Source organism: Falco rusticolus, chromosome 10 (genome assembly GCF_015220075.1).
Source record: "Falco rusticolus isolate bFalRus1 chromosome 10, bFalRus1.pri, whole genome shotgun sequence".
Classification (NCBI taxonomy): domain Eukaryota; kingdom Metazoa; phylum Chordata; class Aves; order Falconiformes; family Falconidae; genus Falco; species Falco rusticolus.
Genome location: NC_051196.1, coordinates 20,602,533 through 20,627,037, shown reverse-complemented (window position 1 = coordinate 20,627,037; position 24,505 = coordinate 20,602,533). Strand labels below are relative to the sequence as shown.

At 59.6% G+C, this 24,505-nt stretch overlaps 3 protein-coding genes across 3 annotated transcripts; 2 read left to right on the top strand and 1 right to left on the bottom strand.

Annotated features, from left to right (window-relative positions):
• The first annotated feature begins 103 nt into the window (after positions 1-103).
• Positions 104-1,569, top strand: APLNR (apelin receptor). The gene has a single exon (XM_037403274.1). The coding sequence runs from the start codon at positions 192-194 to the stop codon at positions 1,302-1,304; it is 1,113 nt and encodes a 370-aa protein (XP_037259171.1). The 5' UTR covers positions 104-191; the 3' UTR covers positions 1,305-1,569.
• Positions 1,570-7,412: 5,843 nt separating this feature from the next.
• LRRC55 (leucine rich repeat containing 55) lies at positions 7,413-9,479 on the bottom strand. The gene is made up of 2 exons (XM_037402856.1): positions 8,580-9,479; positions 7,413-8,492 (listed from the first exon to the last, which is right to left on the bottom strand). Exons 1-2 carry the CDS (start codon positions 9,199-9,201, stop codon positions 8,257-8,259), a joined length of 858 nt encoding a protein of 285 aa, XP_037258753.1. The 5' UTR covers positions 9,202-9,479; the 3' UTR covers positions 7,413-8,256.
• Positions 9,480-15,721: 6,242 nt separating this feature from the next.
• Positions 15,722-24,041, top strand: NLRP6 (NLR family pyrin domain containing 6). The gene is made up of 10 exons (XM_037403358.1): positions 15,722-16,072; positions 16,292-16,330; positions 16,420-18,142; positions 18,576-18,665; positions 19,016-19,189; positions 20,291-20,461; positions 20,701-20,871; positions 21,784-21,954; positions 22,581-22,751; positions 23,455-24,041. The coding sequence occupies exons 1-10, from the start codon at positions 15,754-15,756 to the stop codon at positions 23,540-23,542; spliced, it is 3,117 nt and encodes a 1,038-aa protein (XP_037259255.1). The 5' UTR covers positions 15,722-15,753; the 3' UTR covers positions 23,543-24,041.
• The last annotated feature ends 464 nt before the right edge of the window (positions 24,042-24,505 follow it).

Below are 24,505 nucleotides of genomic sequence, written 5' to 3'. Positions count from 1 at the left end.
TGGAGGGGGAGTTGTGAAATTTCCCACAGAGGCTCCCCCATCCATCCGTCCTGTCTCATCAAGGAGGAGGGCGGAGGAGGAGGAGGAAGGGGAGGTAACGCGGTGGGATCCGTTGGGCTGGGCTCAGAGGGCCGGAGGAGCTCGGTGAGCCCGGGATGAGCTGAGCTGAGCTGAGCCCAGCGGCCGGCGGCATGGAGGAGGCGGCAGACACCTACGCTTACGGGGACAACGAGACGGAGTGTGAGTACGTCGAATGGGGCCCCTCACTGGCCCTGCTGCCCACCATCTACCTGCTGGTCTTCCTGCTGGGCACAGCGGGCAATGGGCTGGTCCTCTGGACTGTCTTCAAGGGTGGGCAGGACCGCCGGCGCTCGGCCGACACCTTCATCGCCAACCTGGCCGCCGCTGACCTCACCTTCGTGGCCACCCTGCCTCTGTGGGCCGCCTATGCCTGGCTGGGCTACCACTGGCCCTTTGGCACGGCCGCCTGCAAGGTCAGCAGCTACCTGGTCTTTGTCAACATGTACGCCAGCGTCTTCTGCCTGACGGGGCTGAGCTTTGACCGCTACCTGGCCATCGTCCGGCCCCTGGCCACTGCCAAGCTGCGCTCGCGGGTCAGCGGGCTGGTGGCCACGGTGGCCCTGTGGGTGTTGGCGGCTCTGCTGGCCCTGCCAGCCCTGGTGCTGCGGCGGGCAGCTGCCCTGGAGGGGGACAACAAGATCACCTGCTACATGGACTATGGGGGCTTGGCCACCCCGGGGACAGAGGTCGCTTGGGAGGTGGGGCTGGGGCTGTCCTCCACTGCCCTGGGCTTCGTGGCCCCCTTCGCCGTCATGCTGACCTGCTACTTCTTCATCGCCCGCACCGTGGCCAGCCACTTCCGCCGGGAGCGGGCTGAGGGGCCCCGCAAGCGCAAGCGCCTCCTCACCATCATCACTGTGCTGGTGGCCGCCTTCGGGGGCTGCTGGCTGCCCTTCCACCTGGTCAAGACCCTCTACGTCCTGATGGATCTGGAGGTGCTGCCATGGTCCTGCAGCTTCCACGCCTTCCTCAACAACCTCCACCCCTACTGCACCAGCATTGCCTACATCAACAGCTGCCTCAACCCCTTCCTCTACGCCTTCTTCGACCCCCGGTTCCGCCACGCCTGCGCTGCCCTCCTCTGCTGCCGGACCCCTGGCCCTGGGACCGAGCGCTCTGCCAGCTACTCCTCGGGACACAGCCACCCCCCCGGCGGCAAGGGGGCACCGGTCTTGGGGGGCAAGCTGGACCCCGCCACCCAGGAGACGCTCTTCCGTGCCTAACCCCCCTCCCCAATCCACCCCCGGTGCCCCCTGAGCTGGTCTCCTTGGGGGGACCCACACCACCTCCTCCTCACCCCAGAGCCTGGCTTGCTTTGGGGACACACCCCCCCACTGGAAAGCCCTGCTCGTGGGAAGGGGAAACTGAGGCAGGGGCCGGGCAGACCCTGAGAGAAGCCCCTGGGGGGCTCGGGCAGGGGCGGCTCCCCCCAGCACCCACAGGGCTTTGTATTTTCTACCAAATAAATGAATTTTGGTTAAAAATGGAGCAGGGTGTGCACTGTTCCCTCTAGGGGGGTGGGATGGGATGGGATGGGATGGGATGGGATGGGATGGGATGGGATGGGATGGGGGGGACAGGCGATGTGGGGCGGTATCGGGGGGTGAGGGGGCATGACTGGGTTTTAGGGTGTGTATTGCACGTGTGTGTGTGTGTGTGTGTGTGCGCGCAGTATAGTGTCCCTGCACCCTGTGGCTGCCCGTGTCCCCTCCTGTGTACCCCCCCCGGACCCCTCCAGACCCCGCTGGGTGCTCGAGCCCAGGGCAAACTCTTGCTGGTCTCTTCCCCAGCACACACTTTGGAAAATGTAAAAATTCCCATCCCAACGCATCTGAGCATCACAGCATGCCAGGATGTGGGTGTTTTAGCACCAAAAGAAGTGCAATCCTCCCCAAGGTGTCCCACGTGGGGTGGGCACCTGCCTGCCCCAGCCCCCCCCCCCCCACCCCCCCAGCCCCTGCAGCTCTGATTGCATCAGGCAGCTGCCCTGTCCCACCAAATCCCATTTTCGGGATTTTCTCCTCCTTATCTGAGACCAGAACAAGCCCTGGGTGACACACCTCAGCGGTGTGAAAATGGGATGCTGATGCTATTAAATACCCATACCCCGAGGGATGGGAACAAGGGACAGTTCGGGTTTGGGGGGGTGGGGGTGGGTGGGTTTGGGCACTGGGCAGGGCACTGACCCACACTAACCCCAGATTTTGATGAGCCACTAAATGGCTCCTCTCCCACTTCCCTCCCTGGCCCCCACCGTTTCCTGAGGCTTCGCTCTAAATAAATCTTCCCCCTATTTGTTATTTACATCCTTCATTTACTCATGATGAACTATCCTGTCTCCTTGGCCTTTGTTCCTGCTTGGAAAGGATGCGGGATTCATTACTGGGTTCCTTGGGAAGCTTCCCGTCTGGGGGGGGCTGCATTAACCTTCCTGCTTGCCACCACCTCGCTGGGGAGCCAGCCCAGCCAGAGCCACCTCTCCCCAGGGACGGCCCTTTGGCTTAGTGAAGTAAATAGAGGAGGGGGCTGCTGGGGGCTGTGGTTTGGATAAGCCACCCAGCCAGAGGGCTGGGAGCCTACGGTGGCTCTTTCCACCCTGGCTGGGGATTTTTGGGGTGTTTCCCCATGGTTCTGGTTTGATCTGAGAGCTGGGGGCCTCGAGGGGTGGGGGTGGAGATGCTGCACTTGGGGCCACGGCCCGAAGGGAAGTGTGGGCAAAGCGTGTTTACATTCAAGGTGCCTTCCAGGCTGGCTCGCCCTGGAGAAACCCCTGTTACTGCTCACCGGTCTGTCATTCTGTCAGTCCATCTGTCCATCCATCAGTCCCTCCCTCCTTCCAACCAGCCATCCAACTATCCATCCACCCACCGGTCCATCTATCTGTCCACCCGCCCATGCACCCCTCCCTCCCTCTATCCATCCTTCCTGCCCTCCATAGCTCCCTCCCTTCTTCTCTCCCTCTTTCTCTATCCCTCCCTCACACCATCCTCCCTTCCCTCCCTCTGTTCCTCCATCCCTCCACCCCTTCATCCCTCAACCCCTCCATCCCACCACCACTCCCAAATACCCCAGCACTAAAGGGGGTGGCGGGGGCCCCGTTTTTTGCTGGGGAGCCGGTGAGGCTGGTTTCCTCCCAGCGTGGTGGCTGGGCACGGAAATGGCTGCAGGGCGCACTGCCAGCGGAGACAGGAGCCGCTGACTTTCTATCCGCCTCTTGGAGATTTCCCTTTCCCTTCCAGGAGGGAAATGTTTAGCTGAGGAGTCTCTGGGGGGAAATGCAGGGACACTTCAGAAAAAAAACAAGGCTGGAGCCAGGGCTGGGGGAAGGCACAGTGGGGGCCTGGACCACCCGTCGGAAGGAGATAAGGAAGGTGTTGCCTTCCTGCAGCAGCGTGGCAGAGGAAAGATGAGGAGGGAAGATAGAGGGGGGACAGCTGAGGACCATGGTTTTGGGGGATGGGGAACAGGACCCTACCGAGACTTGGAGCATCCTTGGAAAACCCTGGGAAGGCTGGGGGATGGGGGTGTGCTCCCTGGGGGTCAGTCTGGGGATCCTCAATCCTGAAGAAGCGATGCTTTGGCTTGCTGCGGGTTCAGGCTTGGCTGGGGTCTGTGGGTCACAGCCAGATGTCCCCAAATCATGTGCCGTGGGGATGTGGTGCTGGAGAAAAAGGAGATTATTCTGCACAGGGACCTTTGGTTGGAGCTAAAAGCATGTGTGGGCTCCAAGGGGAAGGCACAGGGTAATGGATGAACGGCCAGCAGGGATGGGGATAGGGACAGGAACCAGCTCCCCACATCCCAGGGAGCCTCCCAGCCCCGAGCTGCTTTCTCAAGCCACCAAAAGGCCAAGCAGGCAGTTCCCCCCCCTCCCCCCACCCGCATCCCGCCTGGGGGTGCTGAAATAATTTGGTGTTGTGCTAAGCTGGGCTGATGTCCCCGGGTGTCCCCTTTGAAGTGTCCTCCTTGTTTACAGCCTGGCTCTGGGCTGCCTTCACACATCCCACCCCAAAGCAAATGGAGGGGGGACCCCTGCATCCCCACACCGTGGTGGGGAGGGGGCTGCCACTCCCATTTGTGCTGGGAAAACGTGGATGTGCTGAATTTGTGCTTCCTCACTGCACAGAGGAGCTTTCCCACTGACCTCACGGCTCAGAAATAGCTGGGAAAATGATTATGGGGTGAGAGGCATCGGCTTGCGGAGAAGGTGATGGGGTGGTGCCATTTTAAGTGGCCCCTGCCCCAGTGTGTCCCCACCATGCCAAACCCTGGGCGACCCACCCGAAATCTGTGCCCCAGCACCCCCTGGGGGGACTGATTCCCCCCACCCCCCGCCCTGTGTTAGGAGCAGAAGGACCTTCAGGTGGTTGTGGCAAGTGCTGGGACTTTGGGGAGGCTAAAAGAGAGCAAATCGGGTCAGACGGAAGGAGTTTGGTTTTTTTTGTCTCTCCTGTGTTTCCAGGGGTTGGAGCACCTTCAGCCAGCCGGGGGGGTGAAAGGCTGGGGAAGAGCTACTGTGTGGGAGCCCTGAGGGGCCGGTTGTCCCCACGTCCCTGTGTGACCCTCCTGGGTTGGGGAGGGGATGGGGGAAGGACATATGAGAAAAGTGGGGGGAGAGGTGGATGGAGGGAAAGTTTGGGTGGGTGGGCAGGTTTGGGAAGGGAGGTGGGGCTGGAGTATGTGGAGGGAGGGATGGATGGGTGCAGGGATGGATGGGGAGGTGTTGGGAGGGAGGGAAAGACGGGGGCATGTATAGAGGGAGAGCAGGAGGGAGGGATGCCTGGAAGGATGGATGGACAGATGGAAGGATGAAGGGATGGGTGAGTGGATGGATGGAGGGATGGATGGGTGGAAGGACATATGGGTGGATGGGCAGCAGAGGGATGGGCGGGTGGGCACTGGGACAGTGGGGTGACATGATGGGGGGCCAGCTGGCTGCAGCAGTCCCTGAGGACACACTGTGGGGTGCAGGGGTGCACGGGCACCCCACAGCCCCCACAGCTGGCGCTGCCAACACCCAGTGAACAGGACGGCTGGGGTGGGCAACAGGGGCTGCTGTTGTCCGGCAGCTGCCCCCAGCCCGCTCCCCTGGGGCCACCTGTGGCAGCCGGACATGGTGCAGCTGCTGCCCGACCTCTCGGCTCCAGCAAGTCAAAATAGCCCCCGCGTCCCCCCCTGCTCGCACAGCCCTGGGGTGGGAGGGGGGTCCTGGGGAGCGCAGTGACACAGAGGTGACCCGGCTGCCGGCAGCTGGGCCCCACCGGGGCCAGGAGCTGCTGCTGGAGGAATAACAGGAAGCGCCAGGAGGGGAAAAACACGGCTGATGCCTTCTGCAGGTTGTGGCCACCGCCTTCCCAGCCCTGCCGCCCGCGCACGCGTGTCTGCCGCACACACATGGCCCCACCACACACGCGTGTCTGCTGGACACGCATGGCCCCGCCACACACACGTGGCCCTGGCCCTGAGCCGGGCTGCGCTGATGCTCTTTATTGTTGAGGTTCGGCTCTGAAAAAGTGCTTGACATTTTACAAAAGTCTGCGGTTATAAAATGTGCTCCATACAAAGACCGGGGAGGGATTCGGCTTTTCCACCTTCGCCTTTCCCATCCACCCATGCTGGGTGTTGTGTGGAGGGGGGCAAAGGGGAAGGAGGGAGGAGAGGAAAGAGAAAAAATAAAAAATAAAAAAAAAAAATAAAATAAAATAAAATAAAATAAAAGAAAAGAAAAGAAAAGAAAAAAAGAAAAGAGAAGAAAAGAAAAAAAAAGAAGAAAAGAAAAGAGAAGAAAATAGGAGAAAAAGAAAAAGACAAGAAAAGAAAAGAAAAACTAAAGAAAAGAAAAGAAAAAAGAAAAAGACAAGAAAAGAAAAGAAAAGAAAAGAGAAGAAAAGAGAAGAAAAGCAAAGCAAAGCAAAGAAAAGAAAAGCAAAGCAAAGCAAAGAAAAGAAAAGAAAAGAAAAAAGAAAAAAGAAAAGAAAAGAAAAGAAAAGAAAAGAAAAGAAAAGGAAAGGAAAAGAAAAGAAAAGAAAAAAGACAGTCAATAAGATGGAAAGAAGGAAAGGAAAGGGAAGGCAAGGAAAGGTACAAGGAGAGAAACAGTAAACTAAAAAGACAAACAAAAGAAAAAGAAAAAAAGGAAAATAAAAGGAAAGGCCAAAGAGGCTGCGGGCGAGGGTGAGGCACAGGGGAGAAGCCAGGAGGGGGGTGAAGGGGCTGCCCCTTCCCCGGGTGCTCCCCAGCTCGCTGCTGGGCAGGTGGTGGCCCTGCAGCGGGGACACCCACCACGCGCCCAGCACCGTGGGGCCCAGCACTGGCGCCTGGTCCGATGCTGACGGAATCTGTCACCCAAGGTGCAGGGCGAAGCGCGAGGGCGAGGCCGTTTTTGCTTCGGAGAGAGAGAAAATGGGTCTGGCTGGAGAGCGGGGCACTGGGGAGGTGTGTTGGCTCTTCCTCCACTGTCCCCTGGCATGAGGCCGGGAACCGCCGGTGCAGGGATGTGTCTTGTCCTCGGCATCCAGAGGGTGCTGGGCGATGCCTCAGACTTACCAGAAAGAAAAAAAAAAAAAAAAAAAAAAGAAGAAAATAAAGAAAAAAGAGCCCAAGTGCCCCTTCCCAGCATGCGGCACTGGGGGCTGCTGCTCTCCTGTGGGCGAAGGGCTTGGGGGGTGCAGCCACAGTGGGGGTGCAGCCTCGCCATGGGTGCAGCCGTGCCTTCGGTGCAACCTCGCAATGGGTGCAAGCCCACTGCGGGTGCAACCTTGCTGTGGGTCCCACCTCACCATGGGTGCCATCACGCCATGGGTGCAGCCCGGCCTCACCACAGCTCAGGGAGGCCCATCACGGGACACCCGCCTCCCCCAGGGTTGGCACAGGACCTGGTGAGGGACTGGGGAGCCTGAGCGAGGTCATGTCCCCATGGGGTCTCACCACCAGCATAGCACCAGGGTGATGCACCCACCCTTCTGCCTCCACGCTGCTACCGGGGTTCCAAGCCCCGGGAGGTGCTCAGCAGTGGAGGTGGCATCACAGAGCCAGCACATTGCCTCATTATTCCCTGCTTTCCCCTTTTTTTGGTTTGGTTTGGTTTTAAACTGCACCCACATCTAGACTCTACCTTCATGCAGGGGGGGACAAGGTAAGAAAAATAAAACAACTCATGGGAAGACCCCTCCTGGGAGACGCTGTGTCCCCCTCAGCCCCACTCTCATGCCTGACGCGCGCTGGCTGCAGAACTGGCCACAAAGACAGTGTAAAACACACACACAGGGACAGCGGCCACCCCAGCTGGACAGAGGGGCCGTTGGCTTTCTTTTTTTTTTTCCTCTTTTTTTTTTTTCTTTTTTGTCTTTTTTTTGGAGTTCCTTTTGCCTCCCAACCTTCCCACATCGGCAAGCAGGGATGAGGCGATGGCGTTCCCCAGCCGCCGGGCGATGCTCAGTGCCTGGTTTGGCCCGGAACCTGTGTGAGACTTTGGAAGAGAAAGGCAAAAAACAAAACGTGGCCAGGAAAGCCATCCCCGGGGGGTGCTTGCAGCTTGGCCTGCTGCCAGGTACCACGGCCCTGGTGCTGTCCCGGCTTGGTCCGGTGTCACTGGCACACCACAGGCATCCCCCAGGTCCCTCCCCTGGGAGCAGTGGTGCTGAGCTGGGTGCTGGCACCGGGTCCTGGGCTTGGACCCCCATCTTTTCAAGGAATGTGGGTGGGATTCGTGGGGGGTCCAGCGGTGCTGCCTTTGGGCGGAAAGCGCGGATTTCCTTGGTTGTCACCCCGGGAGGGTGGCTGGTGTCCCCCAAGGCACATGCCACTTTTTGGGGGTCTCTCACCCAAGCAGGGGGGGTTGCTTCCCAGCTGCAGCCCCCAGGTCCTATGAGACCCCTGTGGGACCCCATGCCACTGCCCTCACCAGCCCTGGGCAGTGGCAACAGGAGGCGGGGGGGTCTGAGCTCACGGTGCGGGTGGAACAATCCTGGAGGGTGCCTGCCAGGGCAAAACCTCCCCATTTTGGGCCAAAAGGAGGAGGACGTGTCCCCAGGTCTCCCCTGCCATGGCCAGGCTGATGTCTCGAGGACCACCCCAGCCGGGGGGGGGGCGGTGGGAGGGGACGAGGACAAGGCACAGTCAGGTGCCCCCACCGGGCCATCCGGGCTGGGGGGCTGTCGGCGCTGCTGGCAGTACCTAAACGTCCTCGTCCTCGCTGGCCTTGCTCCAGCGGTGGCAGCAGTTGGCAGTGATGCCCAGCAGGAAGTTGGTGGCCACCGAGGCGATGGAGACGACGAAGCCGACAAAGGCGATGAAGAGATAGTCGTCCAGCGTCAGCGTGAGGTGGCAGGCCTGGAAGCTCTCCTCCGTCAGGGAGAGCAGGGGGGCTCCCGCCACCTCGGGGGGGGCCCGGCACTCAGCTAGCTGCGAATCTGCCAGGGGAAGCGGCATCAGGGCCGGCCGCCGGAGCCCCGTGGTGCGGGCGGGTTGGGGGTGGGGGGCGCGCGGGCGGCACCTACCCGAGGCGCAGCCCTGGATGCGTCCCCGCAGCCACTTGAGGAAGGGCTCCATGGCGCAGCCGCACACCCAGGGGTTGCCCCCCAGGCGCAGGCCCACCAGCCCCGGCAGCCCCTCCAGGGCATCGAGGCTGATGGCCGACAGCCCCCCGTAGCTGAGATCCAGCTCCCGCAGCTGGGCCAGCCCGCGGAAGGCATGGGGGTGCACCCGCCGCAGGCCAGGGTTGTGGCTGAGGTCAAGGCGCAGCAGCCCGCTGGCCTCCAGGAACATGTCGGCAGCCACCAAGCTGAAGTTGTTGTAGCTGAGGTCGAGGTGGGCCAGGCGGCGAGCCCCCAGGAAGAGCCTGGCCGGCAGGGCCGCCAGAGAGTTGTTGCGCAGGTCAAGGGCCCGCAGCTGGCCGTAGCAGGCCAGGTAGCCCGGCGGGATGCTGGCGATGCGGTTGTGGGCCAGGCTGAGGTTGCCGGTGTCCAGCGGCAGCTCGGGGGGCACCGAGAAGAGCCGCTGCCCGCTGCAGTCCACTGCCTGCCCACGGCACGTGCACAGCACCGGGCAGCCCGCCCCGCCGCCCGCCACCACTGCCACTGCCGCCGCCGCCGCCGCCACCAGCCAGGGGCCCAGCAGCATGGCGGGGCGGCGGCAGACCCCCACCCAGCGAGTGCCGGCGGGGAGGCCCGGACCCTCACGGGGCCATCCTGCCACGGGGAAGGGACCACCCGCCTGGCTCACGCTGAGGGCCGCCGGCAGCGGCAGCGAGCGGGGCCAGGCTCTGGGCTATCAGCGCGATGCTCCAGGCATCCCGGCGACATTCGGGGGGGCACGTTAAATCGCCCCCCGCAGGGGCACGGTGGTCTGCGAGCCCTGGGGTGCTGGTGGGCACTGGGCCGTTCTCAGCTGCCTGCGAGGAAGAGGGGCAGCAGAAAGCCGTGCTAGCCACACGCATTGCTGGGGGGGCCGCGGCTCGTGCAGCCTGGGGTGGCCGTGTGGGGCACCCCCGCCTTCCCCGTGCCCCCCCTGCCAGGGCCATCCTGCTCCTCCAAGCCCCCTCCCCTGGAATTTCAGCCAAAAAAAGAGCCCCCACACCTCTGCTGACCTTGGACAGCTCATCCTGGCCAGCAGTGGCAGCAGCTGGGGGGGGGGGGGGCCTGCTCCCCAGCCTGCCTGCCAGCCCCCTGCCACCACCACCTCAGCCCAGTGCCAGGGACACCCTCCCCTCAGCTCTCCTGTGGGGATATCCCCCTCCCCAGCACCCACCCGTGGTGCCCACCGAGCCCGCCCTCGCCTGGCCATCTTTGCTCTTTCCTCCCTCACCCCTGGCCTTCTTGGCTCCATCCTCTCCCCACCGCCCCATCTTACCGGCAGAGTGGGGATGGACAGACACACACACACCACACCACATACACCCACCCCACCGGCCTGGCCACCCCCCTTCTCCACAGGCCCCCCCGAGCCCTCCGGTGGTGCCAGGGTCCCCCGGGGTACTCACGCTGGCCAGGAGATGAGCGGGGGCTTGGCTCCCTGCGGCCGCCGGGCCTGGGTGGTGGGCCGGGGGTCCCTGGGCAGCCGCCCTCACCCTGGAGGCCGCCAAGTTGGGAGAGCGGCTCCTGCAGCAGCGGCCAAGGCTGCTGCCGAGCCTGGCAATGGGAGCAGGTCTTTCCCCACCTCCTTCCTCCCCTCCTCCTCCTCCTCGTCCTCCCTTGTCTCTCTCTTTCTCTGTCTCTTTTTTTTTTTTTTTTTCCTCTTTTTTTTTCCTTGAGGGCCAGATACTGACGTTTCGGTGTCTCTTAGCAACTGCCTCCACATCTCTGAGCAACAGGAGAGCGGGATGTGGAGCTGCCGGAGCAATGGAGACATGGAGATGGCAGCGGGTAGAAATGCCCCCACCCCGGGGACACCCTGGCCAGGCTGGGGGGACCTGCACCCAAAGGGCTGAGGCATCCGAGTGAGATGGAGTGGGTAGTTCCCAGCCCTCCCTGCACCCCTGGCCCTGGGGAGGCATCCTCCGTGGGATGGGGTGATTCAGGGTTTCCCAGGCTCTGAAAACAGAAACAAATTACATATCGGCAGAGGGGAAGAAGCAGGCAGCCTGCATCAAACCGGGAGCGATGTTTCCTGGCTGTTTTCACCCTAATGCATCCAGGCCGCCCGGACCCGCTGGCTGGGGTGGGGTTGCAGCGGCGGTGGCTGCAGCAGGGATGAATGCGTTCCCATTTAAAAGCCTGCCTAACCCAGCACACAAACCCCCTTCCAGCCTGCTATAAGCTGAGATGTGGGTTTTGTCATTTTTATTTTTTTTTCTCCTGGAAAATGCCTCAGGTTGACACTGATTGTTTCGCTCCACACGAGCTGAAAATTTCTGTTTCCCTTCTCCTTTTGGATGGGGAGGGGACGGAGCAGGTTTTAGCGAGCCGCTCTCCTCCCAGTGGCTGGCTTTTTACCACAGAAACAGCCCTTTCGGATGACAAGGATGCCCATGTTTTAGCTCTGGAAACATCGCAACACCATGGCTATGGCGTTTTTGGAAAGGAGGCACTTTCAAAACCCAGCCTGCCTGCATCTGGGGAGTGTGCGGGGGGTTCCTCGGTTTAATTTTCTCCTGCTGTTTTCATGGAGTTGTTCCTTTTCCCAGCTGAAACCACCGGCCCCGCCTGATCCCGGTATTCCAGCAGCATTGCCCAGGGGCTGTTTGCTCCCCACTTCCCGTGGGACGGCTCCTCGCCGCCGCGGCTTGCAGCCAGACGGCACACAGCCGCCTCTCCGCGCGGTGGGTATTAATTGGCGATGCTCGGTGCCTGAAGCCCGGGCTCCCAGCAGGCTTCAAGGGAAACTCCAGGAGCTGAATACACCCAGACATCCCAGGAGCCAGCTGCAGCTCAGACAGATACATAATTAGAGATAAGACCCAAGCCTGGCTGCAGATCTCTTCCCAGCATCTATTAGCGCCGAGTTTTTTTCCACTCCCCCAGCCTTTTGGACTATGTTAGCAGCAAATAAACCAGCAAATTACCCTGGCTGGGGCTTGTTTGCAACGGCTCGTGGGGCCAAGTGGCACTGTAGAGCTGGGTGGTGGTCACAGCCATGGTGGCTGGGCAGCATCCCCAAAGGAGCTGCCAGCTGCTCTCCTGGATCCAGGGTTAGGATGCTCGCCTTCGGGGTGGGAAGGAGCCCGGGCTGCCCTCCACCAGCTCGCCCATGGAGCCCTCCTGTGAGAGTCCAGCTTCATCGGAACAGCATTTCTGGGACAAAACCACATGCAGGAGGGCGCTGGCCTTTTGGATGATCACTCCAAGCTTGCTTCCACCCCCCTCTGTTTTCAATTTTCCTTCCCCCTCCCCTTTTTCCAGGAGCTGTGGCAGTAAGGCAGCCCCCGCCCCTGCAGCCGGCTCACCGAGGCTCAGTGACCCTGGCCCCCAGGAGCTTGGGATGGCTCCAAGGACCCTGGATCAATAAATCTGCCTTATACTCAGGGCTTTGTCTCTTTCAGGGCAGGCAGCATCTGATAGCTTGTTTCATTCAACCCGTATGCATTCAAGCTTTGGAGAGGAGGAGGAAAGGAGAGGAATGTTTGCATCTCTTCTTATGATGGGTGGTCAAAGCTGTTACAAAGAGGAGCTCCCCCAGCCACCTCGGCACATCAGCAGGCAGCACAGCTCTTGGTTGGCAGCCTGAGACAGCAGCAGGACACACGGTCCTTCCCACAGCACCCTCCCGGCCCCCAGCGTTGCCTCTCACAGCCCCAAGCCAGGCCGGTTGGCTGCTGTGATGCCCGGACCAGTGCCTCTGGCACTCAAAACCAAAAAAGGTTTGCTGTATTTGCCTCCACTGTGAGCACCTGGGCATGGAACGGGACTGTGGGAGATGCCGGAGGCTACATGTCTTCCCATGCCAGGGAGTGATGGGGAGGGCTCGGGCATATTGCCAGTCCTCTCCTGGCCCCCACTGCTGAGCGTGCCCATGAGGGGCCAAGGCTGACTAGCAGCATGGCAGAGGGCTGGGGCTGCAGAGAGGGACGGAGCCGTTTCATTTCAGGCTGCTGGTGAGGCCCCATTCCCGTGTTGCCAAAAATTGTAACCACAAAAACTCTCCAGGCCGAACGATAGTTTAGAAAGCCCACCTTGGTTTATTGCAGCGCTGGGGGCGTGGGGGATCTTTCTTCCTAGTATGCACATCCAGCTACTGGAGAGCACACGTGTGCAGCAGAGCACTGCCGTATTTGTAGCACACTGGGTACCCATTTCGTTCACACACAGGACTGTTACACATTTGCCACTTCTAGTGCAAACGGCACGCACCCTCGGCACACCACTGGAGCTTTCTGCCAGCCCTGCATGCTCCCCAGGTGGGGGCTTGCCCTCTCTTTGGGGGCTATTTGCATCAGAGGTCACGATCTCCCACTGCCCACAATTACCTTTGTCCTACTTCCAACTAATTTTCTGTGGACTGCAACACCTTACCAGCTTGGCTCCTCTTGCGGTCACAAGTTTCTCACTTGTAGCTTCTTTCTGCACAGTTTAGGTAATGGTGGTCTCTTCCCCATCGGCTGGTGGTTTCCCAGGGCTGCCTCCCATGGCTAGAAGCCCTTCCATTCACCAGTTTTGACAACTTGAGAGGGGTGAGTCAGCTTGACCTAAACTTTATGCACATACCTATTTAACATATAGTTCAACGCTAAAATATAGTTCTGTTAAGTCGGGAGCTGATGCAACACACCCATGCCGGTTTGGGTGGCAGCTGCCAAACCACAGCCGAGCTTCTCCCCTGGGGGCAGGAGGTGCACAGGAAGGGCAGCGGGTGAGCGCCGCAGCCTGCGGCTGTGCCGAGCAGACCACCAAGCAGGGCAAATGCCCATCCACCCTGCAAAGCCTCGCCGCACCCACCGTGTGTCCGGCTGCTACACCACCGATACCTAAGTGATAACGTCAGTGCTGAGCAGGACTGGCTTTCAGTTTCCCCAGCATCACGCTTAATACATTAGACCAGTCCTTGACTCTTTTAAAGAATAAAATGCTCCACAACCGTTAATGAGTTTGCACTAATTTAATCCAGCCTGAATGCCATCGCGGTAAAATGAGTAAAACTCGGGGAAAAGGGAGCACCCCGGCATCCTGGCAGCAATAGGGCTTGGTTTGACTTAAGTTTGGGTGTCTCTCCATCCAAGATACATTTTTCCTTCGGCTGATGCTCTCTGCAGTCATGAGCTGGTGGCAGAAATCCCAAACCCAAAGTGGGTTTCGGAGTTGAGCCTGGCACGTCCATGCCAAGGTGAGGAGTTACAGCTTTGAAGTGCTTTGCCATGGGTGAAGCAGGTCTTGCTCTTGTGGGATTTGCCTTTGCACCGGACGGGTCACGGCTGCAGCGAGGGCAGTTGGAGCTGTGTATCCCCCTGGGATACTTCAGTTTTGCTGTACACACACCGCTCACATCGGCGCCCTGGTGCAGGCAGCAGCCGTAGGTGAGCCAGTGCCTGCTCTCCACTGCCTTTCACACCCTACACATCACTACCTCCTGCAAAGCTGCTGTGGAGGCATTTTTGCAGTTTCAGTCTCAGAAAGAGTTGGGGTTGTTTTGTTTGGTGCCCACATACTCCTGCCTGTGCCTTGCTCGGGGGCCGCAGAAGCATTTTCCGGGGTGGGGGCTCTGCCGCCTTGCCCCCCTCCACCCACCCACTCACCCACCCATTCGGGCCCCCTCAGCACCAGCCACGTTTGCCCCACAGGTTGTTGCACTCTGCAATCGAGCTGCTCACAGCTGTTTGCTTACAGCTCAATTTCATTGCCAGGAGCATGCAAAGGGCTGTGTGGGGGTGGGAATGTGGGGGTGGGGGTTGCAGCCCAGATTCAGCTGCCTGAATTTTCTCTTCAGAGTGGCTCCTCAGGCTGCCCCTTCCTCTGGCAGCAGCTCAGGTGGGTCCCACTAGATTTTAGGTCTGTTACCCATTCAGCAGCCTCAGGTTTTTTAAGTTTTTGAGGCTTTTTGCTTGACCAAATAAACTTGTGGTGTGACCTGTTCCCAGTGCAGGACCCCTCTGCCTGTTGAAGCACTCTGGGGAGAGCAGAGCCACCTCCATCACCTGCTGAAGATAGTGATGGGCCACCAGACCGACGCTTCCCTGGAGGTGGGATGCCAGAACTGATGTTTGGCTCCGTGGCAGGATGAATTTCAAGGCAGAGTGGTAAAAGTCACTGCCTACCCTTGGCTGGGCCAGGCAAGGGCTGTTTTTGCTTGCTGGCATGTTCCCATCTGAGTTGGGCTTGGCTGCAGCTGAGCCGGGCGCCGAGGTCCCTGTGCCTTCAGTGCAACCCTCTGCTGCAGCGTGAGAGGGAAGGAGCTGGATCTAAGAAGAAAAGAGAAGAAAAGGGAAAAACAGATGAGGCACAGAAAGGACATGAAGTGTGAGAACCTTGACCTGAGAGGGAAGGAAACAGCAGCACGCTTTGAAAAGTGAAACTGCTGGTGCAGGAAATCGGCGCCCTTGTGCTGCTCACCGGCTGGGCTCTGCCCGGCCACCACAGCCTCCGGCCGGCCCTGCAGACCCACCTGCCCCGGCCGCACTGTACGGCCTTGCTCCGGAACGGGGCCAGCTGCCCGGCTGTGACCCAGGTGGGACATTGCTGGGGACACAGTTATCCTTGGGGACATGGCTCTCCTGGTAGGGATGTTGCTCTCCTAGTGGGGACATGGGTCTGTTGGTGAGGATGGTACTCTCCTGGTGAGGACATTGCTCTTCTGGTAGGTCCACTGCTTTCCCGCTGGGGTATGGCTCTCCTGGAAGGGACATTTATCTCCTGGCGGGGACATAGCAGTAGGGACACTGCTTACGTGGTGGGACATGGCTCTAGTGAGGCTTTGGTGGCAAGCCCCTGGGTGACTGCCCCACTGCTCCTCGTGCTGGTGGGGAGGGTTTGGGCTGGGGGAGCAGGGGAGGGACAGCAGGCAGGAACCATGGTGCCTGGCTGGGGGCAGCCAGCCCCACAGCCCTGGTCCCCAGGGAGCAGAGCAGGGAGGATGAGGCTGGGGGCAGCGGGGGCCACAGCTCCCCTGGGGCAGAGACAGCACGACCAGGATGGGGCTGCATTGCAGGGCTGGGGGGGGGGTGTCTTCACAGGATGATTTCCCCAAACCTTGTCCCCCCATCACAGGCACGGGGCTGGGTGTTAGCCGGGTGTCAGGGCTCTCCCCATGGGGGTGCGCAGCAGCAGGAGCTGCGTCCCAAGTGGGGGCAGCCCCCCGAGCACTGCTGGGGAGCTGCTGGTCCAGGCCCTGGAAGACCTCTCAGAGCTGGATTTTAAAAAATTTCGGCATGTGCTGGCCCGTGGAGACCTGCAGGGCAGGAAACCCATTGGCTGGGGGCGGCTGGAGAAGGCTGGCTGCGTGGATACCACGAACCTCATGTTGGATTTCTACGGTGAGGAGGCCGCCCTGGATGTGGCTGTAGCCGTCTTTGAGCGCATCCAGCTCCGCAAGGCTGCCACCCTGCTCCGGGAAAGCAGAGAGAAAGGTGGGAAGGCTGATGCAGCATTGCGTGGGGTCCCGGGTACTGCATCCTGGGGGTTGCGTCCACAACATCCCGTGTTTGGGGCCAGGAGGATGCTACAGAAAGGGTGGTGGGTTGGGGGTCCTCGTACCGGGGGCTGCTTCAGGTAGGAGGAGATGGAAGAGGATTTGGTGGTGTCAGGGTCTCAGCAGTGCTGCCCACTAACACCGCTTTCTCTTCCAGCCCTGGCGCCCGCTGCTGTACTGGGACCATCGTCACCAGGTAGGTGCCGGTGGGGAGAAGTGGGGGGAGCTCTGCTGCTGCTTGCCTGGTGGTCTGCAGACATGTGAGGTGGCCTCCCACCCTTCCAGATTACCAGAGGAATTACAAAAAAGCCATAAGCCAGGCATACAGCCGCATAAAGGACCAAAACGCCCGGCTGGGTGATGACGTGAGCCTGAACACCAGGTACTTGAAGCTGGTAATCATCAACAAGCACCTTGATGAAGAGGAACGGGAGCATGAGATTGTGGCCATGGGACAGAGGCATGCGGAGCTCATGAAGGAGCAAGCCAACTCCTCCATCGCTGTTGGTGACCTCTTCAAGCCCGACCCTGATGGCTGGACCCCCAGGGTGGTTGTGCTCCTGGGAGCTGCGGGTGTGGGCAAGACAATGACGGCCAGGAAGATTGTGCTGGATTGGGCATCTGACAAGGTGTTCACAGAGTTTGACTATGTCTTCTACATCCACTGCCGGGAGGGTAACCTCCTCACCAGCCAGGCCAGCATGGCCGACCTCATCACCTGGTGCTACCCTGGCAGCTCTCCACCACTCTCTAAGATGCTGGAGCAGCCAGAGAAGCTCCTGTTCGTGATTGATGGCTTTGATGAGCTCCGCTTCTCCTTCGACCGGCCCCAGACTGAGCTGTCCTCTCAGCTCTGGGAGCCAAAGCCGGTGGAAATCACCCTGAGCAGCCTCTTCCGCAGGAGGCTCCTGCCCGAGAGCTCCCTGCTCATCACCACGAGGCCGGCCGCCCTGCAGAGACTGGGCAGGTTCCTGGACTGTGAGCGCTACGCTGAAATCCTGGGGTTTTCGGAGGCAGAGAGGAAGGATTATTTCTACAGGTTTTTTGGAAATGAGGAGCAGGCGGCTGCTGCCTTCCAGTTAGTCAGAGGGAATGAGGTGCTCTTCACCATGTGCCTGGTGCCCATTGTGTGCTGGATCGTCTGCACCGTCATGAAGCAGCAGCTCAGATGCACCGGGGGTCTCATCCAAAGCCCCAGGACCACGACGGGGATCTACATCCTCTACCTTTCTGCCTTGATGCAGTCTCTGAGCGGCCAGCTAAAGAAAGGCATGCCCAGGCTGCTCAGGAGGCTGTGCTGCCTGGCGGCCAGTGGCATCTGGAAGCAGAAGGTCTTCTTCGAGGAGAAGGAGGTGCAGGGGTACATGCTGGACCAGCGAGAAGCTCTCCCGCTCCTCCTCAATGAGCACCTCTTCCAGAAGGACATCTCCTGCGTCAGCACCTACAGCTTCATCCACCTCAGCTTCCAGGAGTTTTTTGCAGCCCTCTTCTACCTGCTGGAAGATGAAGGGGAGGCAGTGGAAGCCCCCACCGGTCCTACCAGGGATGTGAAGGAGCTGCTGGAGAGTTATGGCAACTCCAGGAACTACTTCATGCTAACTGTGCGGTTCCTCTTCGGGCTCTTAAATGAGGAACGCAGGAGGGAGCTGGAGGAGAAGACTGGGTGTAAAATTGCCCCCAGGATTACACAGGAATTACTGGCATGGCTTCAAAACAGCCAGAAAACAGCCCTGGCTCTTCTGATGCAGAAGACGGCGGTGATCCGCGAGCTGGAGGTCTGCCACTGTCTGTATGAGCTCCAGGATGAGCAGTTTGTGGCAGCCGCCTTGGATCCTTTCACGGGGGTGTACCTGCGAGGGCTCAACCTCAAGCGCTTCGACCAGGTCGTCCTTTCCTTCAGCATAAAAAACTTCCCCAAGCTGGAGTCGCTTGACCTGGGGCACTGCTCCTTCCTGTGGGATGACCCCGAGGACTGCGGTGGCCCGCAGCCAGCCAAGCAGGCATGCTGGTGCGTAGGGTGCTGAGCCACAAAGTGGTGAATCCCTTAGAGCCCAAAGAGCTGTGATGACCATGTGGAGGAGCCCGCAGTGGGGCCAGTCCTCCCACTGCACCTGGAACGTCGGCAAGGGCCTATGGGTCTAATCTGGGGATGCAGCCAGCGGCCACAGAGCAATATAGGGGTAGGAATAGGAAATGGGATAGTGATAGGGAGAGGATAGGATAAGAATAGACTGGGACTAGGACTAGGAATGGGATATCATAGGATAGAATAAAATAGGGTAGCATAGAATAGGATAGGAATGGGATAGCATAGAACACAATAACATAGGCTAGCACAGAATGGGATAAGAATGGGGATAGGATAGGAATAGAACAGGAAAGGAATAGATTATGAGTAGGAATAGAAATAGGAGTACAATGCACCTCTTATTTGTTTTCAGGGAAAAACAGCAAGAGGAGGGGAAGCAGTCACCCATTCACCTGCTTTGCCAAGCCTTGGAAAAGTCAGACTGTAAATTAAAGAAGTTAAGGTACCTTGCTCTTCTCTGCCAGGTGAAATAGGAAAACAAGCCAAGCCCAGCCTCTTCATGGCTGGGGATGAGAGTCACCTCTGCGCAGAGCCACCGAGGGCCTGCCACTGTCAGGGGCCGCAGGCAGTGGCCGGTGTCCTCGCTGCATGGGGGGGGTGGGGTGACCACGTGCCACCACAGCTCACCACGCGGCAGGGTGGGCTGTGCCCCTGCTCCCGGGAGGCCATCTGTGAGGGTGGTCGGGTTGGGGACATCATCCGTGGCGGCTGTGTGAGTGAGGGGTTGGGTGGTGCATCCGTGTGGCCGGGCAGCTGTGCCGACCCCGTGGCTCCCCTCCGCATCTCTGGCAGGTTTGATCAGTGTCAGCTCACAGGCGCCTGCTGCGCCGCTCTGGCCTCCGTTCTCAGCACCAAGCCCACGCTGGTGGAGCTGGACCTGGCTGGCAACAAGGACCTGCAGGACGGTGGTGTGCAGCTGCTGTGCCGGGGGCTGAGGCGCGGCGCCTGCCAGCTGCGGATGCTGCGGTAAGGGATGGTGCCAGCTCCGGGGGGCTGCGGGAGTGTTCGCCTCTTCTCCTCGCCAGCCTGGGAGAGGAAGGAAAAAAGAAAAAGAAATGACAGAGGCCCGTTTACCGATGCTGCTGGTGCCGAAGATAGCTTGAGGCATTGCTGACCTACTTGTCGCGGGGGCCTGACCCTTATTGTTGCCTTGTCCATCAATATAATTTAGTTCCATGCCTCTGCTAGGGTGCTGTAGGGAAGTAAGAGAGAGAACTAATTTTCAGTGCCGAGGCTAGAGGAGAGGTGTCTGCTACCATCCCCGCTGTCTGCTTGTCTGTGGCTGCCTCAGTGCACCCCAGACATCTTTCCCCTGGCTCTTGCTCTGCAGCTGCGTGTGTTTTTGGGTCCCTGTGTGCTGTGGCAGGAGCAGGGCTGGCCACACACCATCCAGAAACATGTAACTGCAGAAGCAGATTCAACCCATGGACCATTTCTGGGAAGGGGATGAACCATCCCTTGGTGTCTGCATTTTCCCTTCTGTGTTTCTAGGGGGTGTGTTCTCCCGTTTTCCCCTGGTGTAGATTCAGACTGGACAATGAGATTTGAAAGAGGAAATCTCTCTGAAACTTCAAAAGTGAGGCAGAATAATCTCACCCATTCAAGCAATATTAACTGTTTGCCCTCAGATCTTTAGTCCCTGGTTGAGCAGATGCTGCCTGGTCACCTTACCTCTCCATTTCCACGCTCTGGCACAGCGGGATTGCTGCCAGGTACCTGGCTGCACTTTGGCATTTTGTCCTTTAGAGTCTGAGGATCTGGGTTGTGTTTCACACTCTGGAGTGTGTTTGTGCCACCCTCAGCATTGCTGCACCCAGGGATGCTGAACAAGGCAACATGGCAGCAAGCACCAGATACTGGCGTGCCAGCCCCGGGGGAGGATGGGGAGAGGGCAGGAAGATGCTCCCCGCTGTTTTCCAACATAGTGAACCCAGAGCCATGGCAGGAGCCCCCTCCATGCCTGGGCCCAGGCAGGGGACACTGCCCAGGACTGCTCCAACCTGGGGTGATGGAAGGGAGGGCGGCAGCACCGGCGGACAGGCAGCCTCACCACTGACTCTCCTGCAGGTTGGGCTGCTGCAACCTTACGGCCACCGGCTGCAAGGACCTGGCTGCTGTGCTGGGCACCATGCCCAGCCTGGTGGAGCTGGACCTGAGTGACAATCCCTTGGGGGATGGCGGCGTGCAGGAGCTGTGCAGGGCACTAGCAGGACCCAACTGCAGCATGCAAAGGCTCTGGTATGGGGTGTCGAGCTGGCAGGCCCCGCTCTGTTCCCAGTAGACACCTTTGGGGTGGGATTGTGGCCAGGTGTGCAGGGTGCTGCTCTGTCCCTCCTGAGCAACGTTGCTCTCCCTGAGCCGTGCTAATCAAACAGCCTGACTGCATCCCCAGGCCCAAAAAGCAGCAGGTGATTTTTGGAAAGAAGTGGCTTCCAGGGGATCGAGCCCAGCTTAACCACAACACTGTCCCCATGCAGGCTGTGGCGGTGCCAGCTGACCAAGACAAGCTGCGGGGCTCTGGCCATGATGCTCCCCACCAGCCCCAGCCTGACGGAGCTGCACCTGAGTGACAATGAGCTGGGAGACGAGGGCGTGCGGCGGCTGAGTGAGGGGCTGCGGGATCCAGGCTGCCGGCTGCAGAGACTGAGGTGGGTGGCTCCATGGGGGGCATTGCTGGGTGGGCACCTCTGCAAGTGGGATGTCCGCAAGTCAAAAATAGAAAGCAGTTGCTGCCTGTTGCTTGAAAGATGTAACATGCTCCTGGGCTACACAGCACTGTGCTGGCTGCCCTCCTAAGCCCTGCAGGGCAGAGGTGACTGCCATCTTTCACCAGGGCTGCCACCACAGGGACAGCTCTGGCTGTCCCATCTGCCTTTAAACTTGAGCTTTTTACCCCCTTTTTCCTCTGGAGTGATGAACGAGCTCCCTGTCAGCCATTCTAGGTAGCAGAAAGGCAGGCAGAACAGGCTGCGGAGAGGCTGCACGGCAGGAGTGGTAAAATTGGAGTTGGCAGCGTTTCCCAGGGCTCAGGCAACAACCCCCAGCTGCGCGGACCCCCTGGGAGAAGGGGGCTGGGTGGGCCGGCGGAGGCACCGAGGCAGGGTAGCTAGCTGGGGTGGTGGGCAGCACTTTTGCTTTGAACAGTGTCAGAGCCAGAGGAGGGGGACAGGTGATGCAGCCCGTCGGTCTGGCAGGGGTTTTAAGCTCCTGGGCTCCAGTAGTGATGGTGAGCCAAGGGGAGGGGGCTGCAGTACCCCTGGGTGGGAGACCTGCCTCTGCTGGGGCAGGTGGCAGCTTTCTGGTCCTGAAGGACCCGAGAACCCCCTAGCCAGTGCCTCCAGGGGGCTGTGGGTGCTGCCCACACCTGTAACGACGGGAGTCAAAGAGGATAAACCTACAAGATTTGGCAAAAGTACAGAAGCGAGGTTCCCTGAGGGCAGGGGCCCCGTTGGCCCCAGGGCAAAGGGGTGGTTGGTGTGGAGGGGGGGCTGTGGGCACTGTCCCTGCAGTTCAGAAGGCAGCCGTGATGAGGCCCCTCTCTTCTGCCTGTCCCCGTGCAGGCTGTGGCGGTGCCGGCTGACAGAGGCAAGCTGCAGGGCTCTGGCCACGATGCTCCCCGCCAGCCCCAGCCTGATGGAGCTGCAGCTGGGGGACAACGAGCTGGGGGACGAGGGTGTGCGGCGGCTGAGTGAGGGGCTGCGGGATCCAGGCTGCCGGCTGCAGAGACTGAGGTGGGTGGCTCCCAGAGGGTCCCTGGGGGACAATGGTGTCTCCAGGGACCATCTGCGACTTGCCTGTGCTCCCCCGGTGAGTCCCCTTGTGGCCGGTCACCATCCTTCCCCAGGGCCGTTCAGACATCAGGTCGGTGTGACAGCTTCAACAGGTGGGGTGCTAACAGCTCAAACCCATAGAATTATTTACTTATTATCTGGCTGAGATTGTTTATGGTCACCCAGATGAGATAACTAGGATTTAAAGCTCTCCCAGGCGCAGCAGCAGTACCCTCACTGCTGTTAGTCCATCCACCAGCACATTTCGGGTGCGCGGTCCATAGGTGTTTGCTCCTTAAAGATCACCCCGATTGTGGTCAGTGGTTGTGAGAGGTCATCAGGGGTACCCCAGCCAGGAGGAAGCCCAGCCCTGCTGTGCCCACCTGAAGCGATGTTGCGCATTCTGGGGAGATTATACCCAGCATCAGAGACCTCACAAGAAGCCTAGAGCGAGTCCTCCCTGGAAACTATTTCCAGGCATCCAGAGGACCTGGGGCGGGTGGGCAGGCGGCACTGGCAAGGCTTCTGGCTGTGCAGGAGTGTGCACGAAATGGCCAAACATCTTTCTCCAACCGCTTCCCTGGCAGCCTGTGGCAGTGCCAACTCACCGATGCCTGCTGTGGGGACCTCGGTGCTGTGCTCAGCACCAGCCAGAGCCTGGAGCAGCTGGACCTGAGCGAGAATGACCTGGGAGATGGCAGCGTGCAGCTGCTGTGCGAGGTGCTCAGGCACCCTACCTGCTGCTTGCGGATGCTGTGGTAAGGGACCTTCGGCTCCCCGGGCATCACCTCAGCTGCAGTGCTCCTCCAGCTGCAGGGCCACTCCCCGTGGGGCCTAGGACAGGCCAGGCATGACGTGACCCTGCTGCAGCTCCTAGCCCACCCTGTGAGGTCTGAGAGCGTTTTCTGTGAAGCTACAGCTGCTCCAGGTGCCCTTCCCCAGGACTGCACCGTGCTGGGCAGCTCGACCCGGAGAGGCCCACGTGGCAGCCGGCTCTGTCCTGCTGCCCCACCCCCCACCTCTACCAGCTGCTCACATCTGGAATTAGTGTGATTAGACCCACTGCCTTCCTAAAGCAGTTGGCACTGTCTTGGGACATGCTGCCAATGCATGTGGGGACATGTTTCCTCAGCCCCAAAGCAGGCAGCAGGGGTAGCCACTCCGTGCTGCTGCTGCCCTCATGCAGCCAAGGGAGCGGGACCGTGGAGCCCAACATGGAGCTGTGGTTACCCCACCAAGGGCTCCATGGACCAGCCCTGGGCTCGGTCTCCCGCACGCTCTCTGCTTGCTGAAGTAGAAGGTGGCAGCTGGGACCAGGGCCAGCCAACTCCAGAAAAGAAACCCAAGCTGGCTCTGCTTTTTGTCCTTTTTTTTTTTTTTTTTTTTTTTTGACTGTGCAATGTCACAGCCAACAGTCAATAGCTTGGGGGGGTTTAACCTCTTTCCTTCTCCTCTCCAAAGGCTCAAGAAATCAGGATTAAATGAAGAGCTGTCACAGACACTGGCTGCGCTCAAGGCAGTAAAACCCAACCTGTCTGTGCACATGTGACAAGCAGGACTCGCCTCAGCGCTCACTGATGGAGCCTGCACTTAAGAGAGGAGGGGTCTGGGAGAGGTTTGTTCTGTTCGTGAGAGGCCCTCTTGGTGCTGAAAGCACCTTCCCCCAGGCATGGCCAGGTTCTGGCTCAGCCTCCTCAGGAGCACAGGGATTGCCACTTAGAACTGAGACACATTTGTGCATTACAGGTCCAGACAGGACCTCCTCCAAGGTCCTGAGTGGGGGGGAAGGAAAGGGAGCTGAGGCCATAGGGAACTGGGGTGAGAAATGGATCAGTCTGAAGGTTCAGTGTTTGGGCCCCGGCTTTGGGAATGCCCAAAACATGCCTTGGCTGCAAATATTTTTATTTGCTCCTCGCACTTCATATGCTGTGATTCTGTATTTCTGTCTGGAGCTCCAGTTGCCAAGGTCTTCTCCCTCTCCTTTTTGGCCATTTAATTATTGTGAACAGTGCTTCTATTATACCCATGCTAAATAAACACCCCCTCCCAGAAACCTCTTTGCATCGTGACATTTCTGCTCGCTCCTCTATCAGCAGCCTCCAGCCCAGGCAGCCCCAGGGATGCTGCCCAGTCTCTGGTTTCTCTCCCACCACCAGGAGCATCATGGTGCAGCCAAACGGAAAGCTGGATTAACAAAGCACAAATCTGTTTAAAGTTCCCGGTCACCCTGGGGACCAGCACAGCTCTCACCGTGGGTAAGAACAAAGCTTTCCTCCCTGGCCCCGTGGTGCTGTTCTGGCGCTCAGCCCCAGGCCTGATCCCTGTGTCTGCTGAGGTGACACCTGGGACCATGTTCTGTCTCTGTAGCCTAGTCCTGCTCAGTGCACAGCCCTCACCAGAGCCCTCCGAGCAGCAGAACCAGCAGCCCCTTCCCCAGGCACCAGGAGCACAGAGAAGGAGAAGTGACAGGGTGACAGTGCCAGCTGCTCCCAGGTCCCTCCACCAGCTTCTT